The 11,951-nt window shown below is 41.2% G+C and overlaps 1 protein-coding gene across 1 annotated transcript in view; it reads right to left on the bottom strand.

Annotated features, from left to right (window-relative positions):
* The window catches only part of PARD3B (par-3 family cell polarity regulator beta), a 1,175,277-nt gene that overhangs the window by 547,607 nt on the left and 615,719 nt on the right, over nucleotides 1-11,951 (bottom strand). Inside the window, exons 7-10 of the mRNA XM_045296697.1 lie at nucleotides 11,114-11,239; nucleotides 7,487-7,839; nucleotides 3,614-3,753; nucleotides 1,285-1,413 (exon numbers count right to left, since the gene is read on the bottom strand). Coding sequence (XP_045152632.1) covers nucleotides 1,285-1,413; nucleotides 3,614-3,753; nucleotides 7,487-7,839; nucleotides 11,114-11,239 — 748 coding nt within the window. The remainder of the gene's footprint in view (nucleotides 1-1,284; nucleotides 1,414-3,613; nucleotides 3,754-7,486; nucleotides 7,840-11,113; nucleotides 11,240-11,951) is intronic.

Here is an 11,951-nt window from a genome sequence, read left to right as displayed (position 1 = left end):
CACAGGTACAGGCAAGAGATAAAACTCACAACCCGTGGAGCCCAGGAACAGGCATGGGAATAGAGAGAACACAAGGGGAGGGGAAGGGGGAGAGGTGGAGAGGGAGGGGTCACTGATCAAAGTGAATGGCACATAACCACACCCCCCCAGCCAGGGGGAAGAACAGAAACCAGAGGGGAAAGGAGACAGCAGTTGGTGCAAGATTTGAACATAATTAACAATCTACAGTCTATCAAGGGGCCACAAGGGGTGGGGTGAGAAGGAGGGGGGCAGGGAAGAGGAGCTGATCCCAAGGGCTCAGTAGAAAATAAATGTCTAGAAAAAATGATAGAATATATGTACGAATATTATTGATGTATGGATTATAACAAGAGTTGAAAGAGTCCCCAATAAAATTATATATATATCACCTCAAAATAACCGGAGACTAGACTTACTGGTTGGATAGAGACTGAAGACTATACCCCTTGCTGATTCATCCCTCTGGAACTGAACTCATTCCATGTTAGAATAATCAACCATTTAAAATAAAAACAAAACAAAACAGCATTTACCAAAGGATAAAAGTTCAGAGTTGGGAAAGCCAGAGGCATGAGCAGCAAACACAGGAGGCAGTGGGACAAACGAGATGGCATTGAGGGACTGCAATGGACGAGTTGGAAGAAAGTATGTATGAATTGCTAAACGTAAAACTGATGACCCGCTCTGTAACTCTTCACTTAATTCAAAATAAAAAGCTGAGCAACAACAAAATGATGGCCTTTCAACCCCCTAAATGAGCTATATCTCTTTTTAACATGCTGAAGTATTATATAACAGCTCTCTTTTCAAAAATCTTTGTCACCCTTCTAAGTACTTGGTTATCATTTTATTCTCATTTAACCCATAAACACTGCAAAAGTTGGAGCACAAACTGGTTTGATGATTGTTTTCCATAGGGCCTCATACATGGTATAGTCTCTCTCTCTCTGTGTATGTATGTATGTGTGTGTATGTATATATACACACACATATATCTAGTCAATATTTATATATGTATGTATACTCAATGCATATTTTATTGAATTATTCGCCTTTCATTAGTTGCTTCCTTGAAAATGTTCAAATTAATGTTCCAGACACATCATTTCTATGCCCCCAGCTCACTGTACAAGCATTTTCGAATGGTGATACTCTAAATGAGACAAAACATTTTCACAAGCTAGACTCAGCGTTTGTAGAGCTGGGCTGCAAATAAAGAGAACGCAGGTCTGAGCCCCCTGGGCTCTCAGACTCAAGCATTACCAGCTCTCGAGGAAGATGGTGTCCTTCGTGGCGGGCAATGACCAGTGCTGCCGTCTCGCCTTGCTTGGTGCTCCTCAGCATGGCCACGAGCTCCTCCTGAGTTCTTCCAGTGACATCTCTGCCATTGACCTAAGGAACGCAACCAGGTGAAGGGACACAATCACTGCACTGTCGTCTTCTACCCTAGCTGGTGCCCACATGTAAGCAGCTAATCTGTCCCTGCAACCAATGAAGACCTGAAAGATGAAAACGAAACACCTGGGCAGAAACCAACCACCTTTAAAGTACCAATAAATTGACAATAATGCTAATGGTGACGTGGTCGCAAACACTCAGTATTTGGTAACATCCATTTTTGCTCAGACATCTCATTCTTAGAAGGAGCTAGTAAACGGAAAACATTGGAGGGACAGAATTATCCCTTCAGTCATTGGGTAGGAAGCAGATTTCAAAGACAGAGCAGCACGTCTTTCTGCCTAAGTCAATGAGCAGAAGGGGACCATTATTAGACAGCAAATTCTCCTGGAAATGTGTCATTCATTGGATATTAGTCTAGCGTCTTCTCCGTGATTAGAAAATGACCACCATTGGGTTCTCACAGATATTTGGAAATTGTAATCTACAGATACATCTGTCACTTGGTGCGCCTTCTTTGATGACCCAGCACTGCATGCACACCTGCGCTGGTGCTTCTAGGCCAGCACAAGTGAAGAGGGAAATGGAACCAGTCAGCTTCCGATGACAATGGCTACTTGGGACAGAAGTTGACAACACACGTGTAGCCACAATGATGCCATCAAGCAAAAATAAATGGAAAAAAGCAAAACCAGAAACTCTCTCTTGCTTTGAGAGTCACAGTACTTCCCTACGCCATGTCGCTTACAGCTGTTTCCACTGTGAGCAACACAGGTGAAATCAACCGGAAAAAGACCGGCTCATCTGTACAGAAGGTTAAAGAAACTCTTGCCAGAGGCTGGATGTAACTTTGAAATTCTTATCTCTAATTGGGTATATGATGAAATCCTGGATTTGATCCAAATACCCCAGGGACCCAAGATGTGACAGAGAAAATGTGCTCAGAAAAAAAGTTCTGTATTTTTTCAGTCCTAGATCACGGATCCTACTGGGGACTTACAAAGGTAACTGTTAACTAGCTCTTTAATTAATTAAAGTCCTTATCCTCCCATGTCATTATTAGTGAAGTGTATATCAGTCCTTATTAAAAGTAATGATTATTTATACAAACATGCGTAAAGGCAAATAAACATGTATTGTTATAAAATCACAAACTATCATTGTACCCAAATATCAACTGTGAAGCTACAAAGAGGGTTTCAAGATGTTTGTGAAAGAAAGGGAAATGAAAGATAATGGAATTTCTCCATGAACTTTTTGAGGTCCCCTCTCACTGTTTCCTGATAGGACTCTATACTTCTGAAGGCAGTATTTCCAGTCAAATTCTGCACTCTGATTTCTATCAGGTGAAACAGCAGTTTTGGCATCTTTGAGGAACTTTAATCATATTTCTTTGAAATGTCCTTTGGTTTCTGGCAATAAAAATAAACCTGAAAGGTGAAGATCTGGGCTTTGGGGTGGATAGGGCAAACTTTCCCAGGCATGGTGAATAGGTGAAAATTTCCCAAACAAAATTCTTGTCGGGTTCAAACCCGCAAAACAATCTCATGGTCACTGCATCAATTCTGCCTCCTTGCAGCCCAGAAGGCAGTCAAACTGGCCCAGATGGTTTGCTAGGCTGTGCACTTTGTGGAAGCTGACTGTTAACAACTTTCTCCTGTAAAGCAGCTATTGGGTTTGAACTACCAACTTTTTAGTTATCTGCCAAGCAGTTAACCACAGTGCCACTAGGGCTCTGGATAGACAGGGAGCTGGGCAGGTAGATGAAGGGAGGAGAGAAGTGAGGAGTAAAGGAAGGAGGGAGGGAGAACTCAAAATATTAATATACATATGTGTTTATACATGAATCCCAGGGCTCCATGTGGATGGATGGGTGATAGGTAAGTAGGAAAGTAGAGCTACAGTACCCAACATATAAATATTCATGACATTTACATTTGAATAAGGAGCCCTGGTGACATTGTGGGATAGCATTAGACTGTTCACCACAATCTGGGATTCAGACTCACCAGCTGACCAGCTAGTCCATGGGAGAAAGATGAAGCTGTCCACTCCCGTAAAGACTCACAGCCTCAAAAGCCCAAACAGGGTGACTTTGAATGGAAATCAGTTTCATGGTAGTGAAGTTATATATTTATATACGTATTTATTTGTCAACCAGTACTTTATTGAAGGCATTCATTCCAGCTCATACCTCTAGAATTCTGTCCCCTGATTGCAGGCGGCCATCTTTTATAGCTGCTCCCTTTGGTAAAATGTTTTTCACAAAAATAGGTCCAGGACCGTGGATGGAGGAGTCTCTGGTAACCACAGTGAACCCAAGCCCTTCGGGACCTAGGATGCAAGACCAGGGAAATAGCGGCCGTCGTAAGCTTGAGTAGTAATGTATCGTCAAATAAATCTCCCGATTTCAGATAAATGCAGGGAAAGCGAAATATTTCTATTCCAGAAGATTATTAATATGCTCAGTTATTCCAATCCAGCGATACTGCCAGACCCTACAGGTATCAGCGTGAATTTAAGGCAAAACACAGATGTGTAACACATGTTTATTAACATCCTAAAAGAAATGACACATTGTGATATTATCGTGTTCTGCTTTCTCAGGAAACCACACCAGAGTATATGCTCTAAGGAGAAACAAAAAGCCACGTGACATAGTACATCCTGTCGGGCTCTCATCACTACGTCAGTCTGCGGCTCACTTTCCCTTGTGCTCCTTTGCTCTGACTGCTGCATCCTGCTCTCCCATCACACACTCTTGCTGCTCCTGTCCTACTCACCTCCCCCTTCCGGCGTATCTTTTCCAACTAGGAGCACATCTACTCAGCATTGTAAAGCTGCTTCTGGCAGATGTAGTTAGGTCAACATGTAATATCTTATTATTTGCTCTCCCTTTAGATCCATTTTAAAGCTGTGTTAGTTAAAAAAAAAAAAAGAAGTGAGAGGAAATGCACCTGGATCAAGCCCTGGTGAAGCCCCTCTGACCGTGCACCAGGGATTGAAGAACCGTGCTAACATGCAGACTGCATTGGGAAGTAGATGGTTGCAGATGCACTTAGGTTAAAGTTTAGCAATTTATTGTTTTGACCTTCCCCATGATCCATTTAATTTTTTTCGAGTTGTTAATATGTTCTTTCTTTTCATTTTACTTTGTTGTTCTTGTTAGCTTGTTGTTGTTGTTGTTGTTATTTTGTTTTTTAATGTTTTTTTCTGTATATGAAATCCAGGATAGGTAAATCTAGAGACAGTAACTGGATTAATGGTTCCTTGGGAGAACGGAAGGGGAGGTTGGAAGGAAATGGAGAGGTAATAATGCTGAGTATAAGATTGAAAAAAACAATGTTCTAAAACTGATTGTAATGATGATTTTACAAGTCTTCTTGATGCAATTGAATGATTGCATTGTATAGTATATGAATTATATGCCAATAAAACTGTTGGAAACAATAAATAACTTTGCTCAGGAGCTCTGGTGGTATAGTGGATTACACAATGGGCCACTAACCTCCAGGTCAGTGACTGAGGCAGTTATTTTATTGTACCAACATGGCTGATAAACACATGTGGGGTTAATTGAAGGGCAGAGGGCTAAATGATTCAGTGAGCCTCACCTTTCTAGTTCTTGGGTCTCTTGTTTGTGAGATCATGGTCGATCTAGGGTGCAGCTGCCTTAGCCAGTTCCCTGATTTAGCTGGCAAGGCTCACTTCCTGCAAGACATCCCTGAGGAGAAGCCACGTGGATCTACCCCGATGCAGCGCTGGGTGCTGGAGCAGCTGTGTGGAGACCCGTGTGGAGAGCCCTGCCAGCGGTGAGATGTTTACACATTCACTGACTCGGCTTTCCTCCTGTAGTCAGCATCATTACGTCTGTTTGGTGAGATGGAGGAGGACTTTGTGGACTGGTGTCGGACATATGGGTTAATGGGTTAACGTTGGACTTGTGGGTTTGGGCAACACTGGGTTGGGATGTTTTATTGGTGAACACTTAACCTTTATATAAAACTCTCTCTTATACGTGAGTTGCTGTGGATCTGTTTCTCTAAAGTCCCCAGACTCACACAGTGACTGAAAGCCACCTCAGCGGAAAGGTGACACTGTTGGCCTTGGAAACCTTCTGGAGCAGCTCTACTCTGTCCTGCAGAGTTCCTATGAGTCAGAGGGAATGCTATGGCAGGAGGTTTGGGGCTTTTTGTCTGTTTAGATACTTTCATCCTAAAAAAATCACGCTTTTAATCTTACTGCTTATTCAAGTTTCTATCACCCAAGGTTCTCATTCACCCTTCTCACGACCATCAAATCCATGTTCTCGGGACCCTACAGGACAGGGCTGAACTGCCTCTGTGAGTTTCTGAGACTATAACTCATTAAGGGAGTGGAAAGCCCCATATTTCTTACATTGCTGCTGGTGGTTTTGAACTGCTGACCTTGAAGATTGCAGCCAAACATGTAACCATGACACCACCAGGGCTCCTAGACCCAAGGGCCTTCTCAGAACCACATGCATTAGTTTTTTTCTGTCCTTGATCTTTCCCCTTCTGAAGCTTTGATACTTTCTACTAATCATTTTCCAAAAAGTTAGCCCTACCCCTTTGCTTCCATGTTATTTACAGAGTACCTCCACCTCTCTATCCATGTCAAGGTTGTCATTCCAACTCTATCCATTCTCCCTCACATTAACAAAGATGTAAAGATCTGTCCTGGTCCAGCCTTCCCTTTCGATACTCTCCCTTGACCAGCTGTCTCCCTGCGGAAGAGAACGGGATCCCCTCCTGTGGCCCTGCTGTCTGCTTATAGAGAGTGTCGCCCAGCCAGTCTCAGCAGCATTCCAAATGCCATCACTTCCCTCCTTCCCCGTCCTCAATCCTAACCTTCTGATAAACCTCACCTACTTAGAACTGTAACTTCCAGGAAGGACATCTCCATTTGACAAGCAACCTTGATTTTTAATGTCACAATTCTGGGTCAAAGCCACCTTTTTATTAATCTTCAAAGCACTTAAATCCACTTTTGTCTACATTGTCAGATGATGTTTCTAAGAAATGTAACTGTTCCATTTAAGTAAGAAGCAACATTTCTAAGAATTCTGGAGTTTTAGAGCCTTCTAGTCAACACATGTCCTTCCCAGTAAAAATCCTGATAGGTGAATGAGATCAAAAGTCAGAGGACAGTTTCAAGTTAATGTGCAGGTTCTAGGGAGATAATATCAATATATGAATTAAAGGTACACAATATACATGTATGGAATATATGTTTAATAGATAATAGGACTACCTTCAATGATTTATTTTTCTATTAATTCAGACAGAGATGTATGAGATCATTTTACTTCTTTTAAAATGATATTTGGAAAAAGACAATTTAGAAGGATACAGGAAGGGAATATAAGGTACAGTTCACAAAATGAACAAAACATGGGAGCGTATAAATGACTACTTGTGTATATATTTGTGTATATATAGTATTCCATAAGTATATATTTGCACACATGATCTAATTTCACTGATTTGTTTGAAACAGATGTGATATTAAGAACAAGAAAGAAAACGGCACATGTTCTTTGAAAATAAATATCTTAAAATGGTTTGCAATTATGAAGTGGCAAAATTAATAATCACATAGTTATTTCTTGAGGAATAAAGTTTACTGACCTAAAATGATTTTCTTGAACCAGAAGCAGTATGCTTTTGGTCTTGGGTTAAAAGATGCTTTAGAAACCATTAATCACGCTCAAAACAACTGAAGTTCAGTATCTATTTAGTATTAGGTTGTAACATAATATTAGTGAATTTCTATTTGGTTTGGAAAGATTCTTTTCTCGCTCATCTCTTTCCACTTCCATGTCTTTATTATTTTCTTGTTTCAAATCATCTATACTCGTTAGAAGAAAAGAATAAGGAAGTAGTACAAGCTCAAGAAATTTCCGTTATCTAAGTATACACTTAAATCTATTCTTTGATACAATTAAATACAGGGAGAATTAACTAAATTAGCCTTAATGCATTTCTCTTAACCAATTTTACATGCTACAATAATAGAATACTATTAAGCATAATTTAATAATTACCTTTCTTTAGGTCAATCTTAATTCTCTTTGCATTTTTCTTGCTGCCAAACCCCATGAGAGGGGAGAGAGAGGGCGAGGATGGGTGTCTTCCTTGTCTTGGTATCCGGGGGCTCCTGGCTTGTTGCAGGAAAGTTGATGCTTCTACCTCTGGGCTATTTGTTCCTATCAGACTGACTGCCTTCATTTCTGATTTTCCGGGGACAGAGGGCTTTGTTCTCAAAATGCCATCACTGTTACCAAAAATGTTAAGGGCCCCAATGACAGATTTTTCATAGTCTTCGCGGTCTGGGGGGGAAAGTACATGGAGAAGTACACTTGGGGATTTCATTGCTTGACGGAAAACATCTTGAGCCCTTAAAAGAAAGAAAATGTCTATTGAAAATGGTTCTGGCAAGTCACTTCCCAAAGTATACTAGCATTCTGGCAGAGGGAAGGGGCAATGATATAGGAGACATTATCAACATTATTGGCAATATGACTTTACCAACTAAATACTAGCTACCATGTTTTATTACCTGCCCACGATGTGCCCTGTACTGGGCTAGACACATTATTAAGATGAATAATTCTCTCATTTTATTTATTTACTTATTTAACAACCCTGTATGGCAGGCAAACCTAGACCTCATTTTGCTAATGAGGAAATTGAGACTCCGAGAGACTAAGTACCTTGCCCAATGACCCACAGCTTTTAAGTATCTCAAGACATGGAAATCTACTCATGCATGTTTATTGAAGGAAACATGAAAGTTTTCATTTTCATGGAAAAAAATCACTTCATATTATTGAATGGATTATCAATTGAGGGTTTAGGACTTTGTTTTAAAGTGCTGGTCTTCTCAAACCTGGCTTGTGCTGTAGGAGTTCAAGTTGACACGGCAGCTTGTTCGTGGATGGATGTTAGTAGGGGCTTCCGCTATGCAAATCAGAGCCCTGGTAGCACAGTCAGGGGGACACTAGTCTGCTAACCACAAGGTCAGCAGTTGAGACACCCGCCCCCCCCAGCTGCTCTGGGGGAGAAAGATAATGCTTTCCACTCTGGTAAACCCCATACAAAGGCTTATAGGCTGGGAACCCCAAAGGGACAGTTCTCTCTGCCCTGTGGTCACTGTGAATCACAATCGACTTGATGACATTGAGCGTTTGGTTGGCTCTGTGTCAATGTCACACTGGATGACCAATTCAATAAGGTCACCGACTGTCATTCTATCAGAGAGTACCTTGTTGTTGTTGTTTTTTTCTTAAGAGAACTAATTTGTTGCATATTTTTATTTCCCTGTCCTAGTACTTTTTGTGTATATATGAGGGGCATTCAGAGAGTTTAAGGAAAGATTCCTTCATATTTTAATTCAATTTTTCCTCAACTTTTTTGAAACCACCTCAGGCACACCTGTGTATGGCATACCATATATTATAGAATATATATTATAAATACATAGGCATATACCTGAGGGGCCCTCGTGGCACAGCGGGTTATGCACCGGGCAGCTAACAGCAAGGTTCATTTGATTCTACCAGTTGCTTCTCAGGAGAAAGATACACTATTCCGCTCCCATAAAGATTCATAGCCCCAGTAACACAAGGAGGCAATTCCACTCTGTCCCATCGGGTGAGTCGGAATCAGCGGGATGACAGTGGGTTTGTTTTGTTCTAGCTTCTTAATACTACATATCAATAGATGTATCTAGAATACATTTATATACACACTCACAATGTGTGTACATACTTACAGTAAACATATGTGTGTGTACGTGTGTATGTGTGTATATACTACGTAAATCTCTCCCTGCCATCGAGTCTGTGCTGTCTCATAACTTCCCCGGTGCGTCTCTGACAGTCACTGTTCACGGGAGTGGAAAGCTCAGACTTTCTCCTGCAGAGCTGCTGGTGGTTTAGAACTGCCGACCATGCCGATTGCAGCCCGATGCAACAACACCAGGGCCCCCTATATAAATGTATTCATGTATAATGTATGCCTATGTAGTAACATAAAATATAATGATGCACACACATGCATTTTTTCTTCTTCATATGCCCTTTGACCAGGTAAAACAAAAATCGAACTTTTCCAACATTGAGATATAAGGGAAGGGGTTCAAGAGCCCGGAGGAAAGCTCTGTGCAGTAAAGGAGCTGGCTCCGCTGGAGGACAGGCATTTGCAGACCCCGCTTTCTCCTTTTGATTTCTTAGAACTCCGAGTAATGGAGGCAACGCCAGCCACCATCTTGTGGTTATGAACCATCTTGTGATTGTGATCAGGAGAACAGCCCCACGGTGAGGCGGGCAAGGCGAGAAGATAGACGGTATCTGGCCGGATGCCTGTGGCACTCCATACCAACCCGGGCTGCCCCTCGCCACACGCACTTGACCTGAGAGAAAATACAGTATATGATCTTGCTTAAGCTGATGTTATTTCAGATCTCTGCGGTGAGCAGTCCTTTCAAAGAACAGTATAATTCCAGCTGGTATCTGACTACCCTCGACGTGAGCACGTAAACCCCCTCATGACAAGGGGGAAGGGGCAGGATCCACATAGGCAGTCTGTCTTCTCTGCTCAGTTCCCTCTCCGGGTATTGCCTGCTATTCCCTAATTACCATGTATCCTTGGGGAAGTCACTGGATTTTATGCACCTCAGTTTCTACCTCTATAAAATAGGGATGATTGTATTCCCCATATACTTATTAAGTCCTTGTGAAAAAGGTGCAATGTATATCTAGAAATAATTATTAATAACAATTATGATTTGTCTCTTATCATTTGCAGATATTGATTCCTTTTAGTTTATTTATTTTTAAAATCATTTTATTGTGGCTCTTACATATAACAATCCATACATCAGTTGTATCGAGTGCACTTGTACTTGTGTTGCCATCAGCATTTTCAAAACATTTTCTTTTTACTTGAGACCTTGGTAAAATCAATTCTCTTAGTTTCTCATTTTTTAACTAGTGATTACAAAGAAGATATTCCATGAGCTCTTTAGGTTACAAACTACAGAGGCTGTGAGAGTAAGGAATAGTAGTACTGATCCCTTTGCTTCAGAGTCCCTGTACTGTCTGTCTGTCTATCTACACATGTGTGCGTACAACAAAAATGCTCTACCCTGGTTTGTAGGCATTAGAATCTACTCGCACGTCATTTTCACGTGCAGTCAGAGAATACATTTTTTGAGAGATACTGTTTGTATTCTTTTATTTTCGGTATTGCTTTCTGTTACTCAGAGACTCCACACCGACGATTCTCACAGATTTTTTAGTTTAAGATTACTGACACCAAGTAAGTTAATTAATAAGCTGAACTAACAGTCGGTGAAACGAGTCATTAACTATCAGCCTAACCGACCCATATCCCAGGAAAAACAAACCTATCCAGAGACGTGCCCCCACGACAGCCAGGCAGAAAGGATGCTCTATTCTGTCTTAGCTCGCTCGGCGCTGCCAGGACATGTGGAGGCCACCTTTCAGTAAGCGAAAACACAACATTCATTTGAAAATGGATGTTCTGGAGGTCATTCGTAGGGGACTGCCCGGAAATTCTACCTACAATTTCGATTGTAATGAGATCAGTAATGATTATAAACATCCAGGGAATCAATAAAGTGAGTAAAACAATGAAAACCTGCTTACTGAGTAAAGGTTTTGTCTACGAGATCCACGTTGTTGATTTTCACAATGCATTCATTTTCATGAAACAGCCCCTCCCTCTTGGACCTGCTGTTTTCTTCAATGCCTCGGATGAAGAGTCCTAGAATCCTAAATGCAAAACCCAGTTTGAGAGAGAAATATGGAATAATATTATGCTAATTATTTCTCCACTTACAACTATTCAGAAATAAGTATTGATTTGCATTTACAAAAGAGATTATGCTTTATATTCAGACACCTATTTAAGTTCATAGTAAAAAAACAAACAAAAACAAAATAACTTCACTAAGAGAGAAAAAGCCCTTCAAGACAAACATACATACCAACACAGAACATATTAGCCTGTGACCTCATTTCTCATGCTTCCAGCAATTTAGAAAAGGGTAAAACCGCTCAGTGGATTTGAAGAGACAAAGGGCTCCTGGTTGGAAGAGAGCATCACAACTAACAGCAATAAGTTAGTGCAGATGGTACCTTGATGTTTTATAATGGGAGGGAATTAAGTAGTCACTTGATTTTTTTAAACAGTTTGACTGACTCTCTGCTCTGGTAACTTGCATATGAAGAAGTAGACAGCTATGTCGGTGATGATCTTATTACTTCAACCCCTTTTCAGTTAGTGCTGCTAGAGCAGGCTTGTGCTAGGTATTTTCTCTGAGCTCAGACGGGAGAGTGTGAGACAAGGTGAAGGATCAGAGTCAGGAAATGTGGTCAGAACAGACTTGGGAGTCCAGTAGAAGTTCCAGAGCTGAAGAGCACAGTGGGTCTGGAAGTTGGGGATGAGTTGAGAGCCAGGCTGGTGGTGTTGGGTCAGCTCTGG

Source organism: Echinops telfairi, unplaced genomic scaffold (assembly GCF_000313985.2).
Source record: "Echinops telfairi isolate 266 unplaced genomic scaffold, ASM31398v2 ScPeMD7_3;HRSCAF=10, whole genome shotgun sequence".
Classification (NCBI taxonomy): Eukaryota; Metazoa; Chordata; class Mammalia; order Afrosoricida; family Tenrecidae; genus Echinops; species Echinops telfairi.
This window is presented reverse-complemented; position numbering and strand designations above follow the sequence as displayed.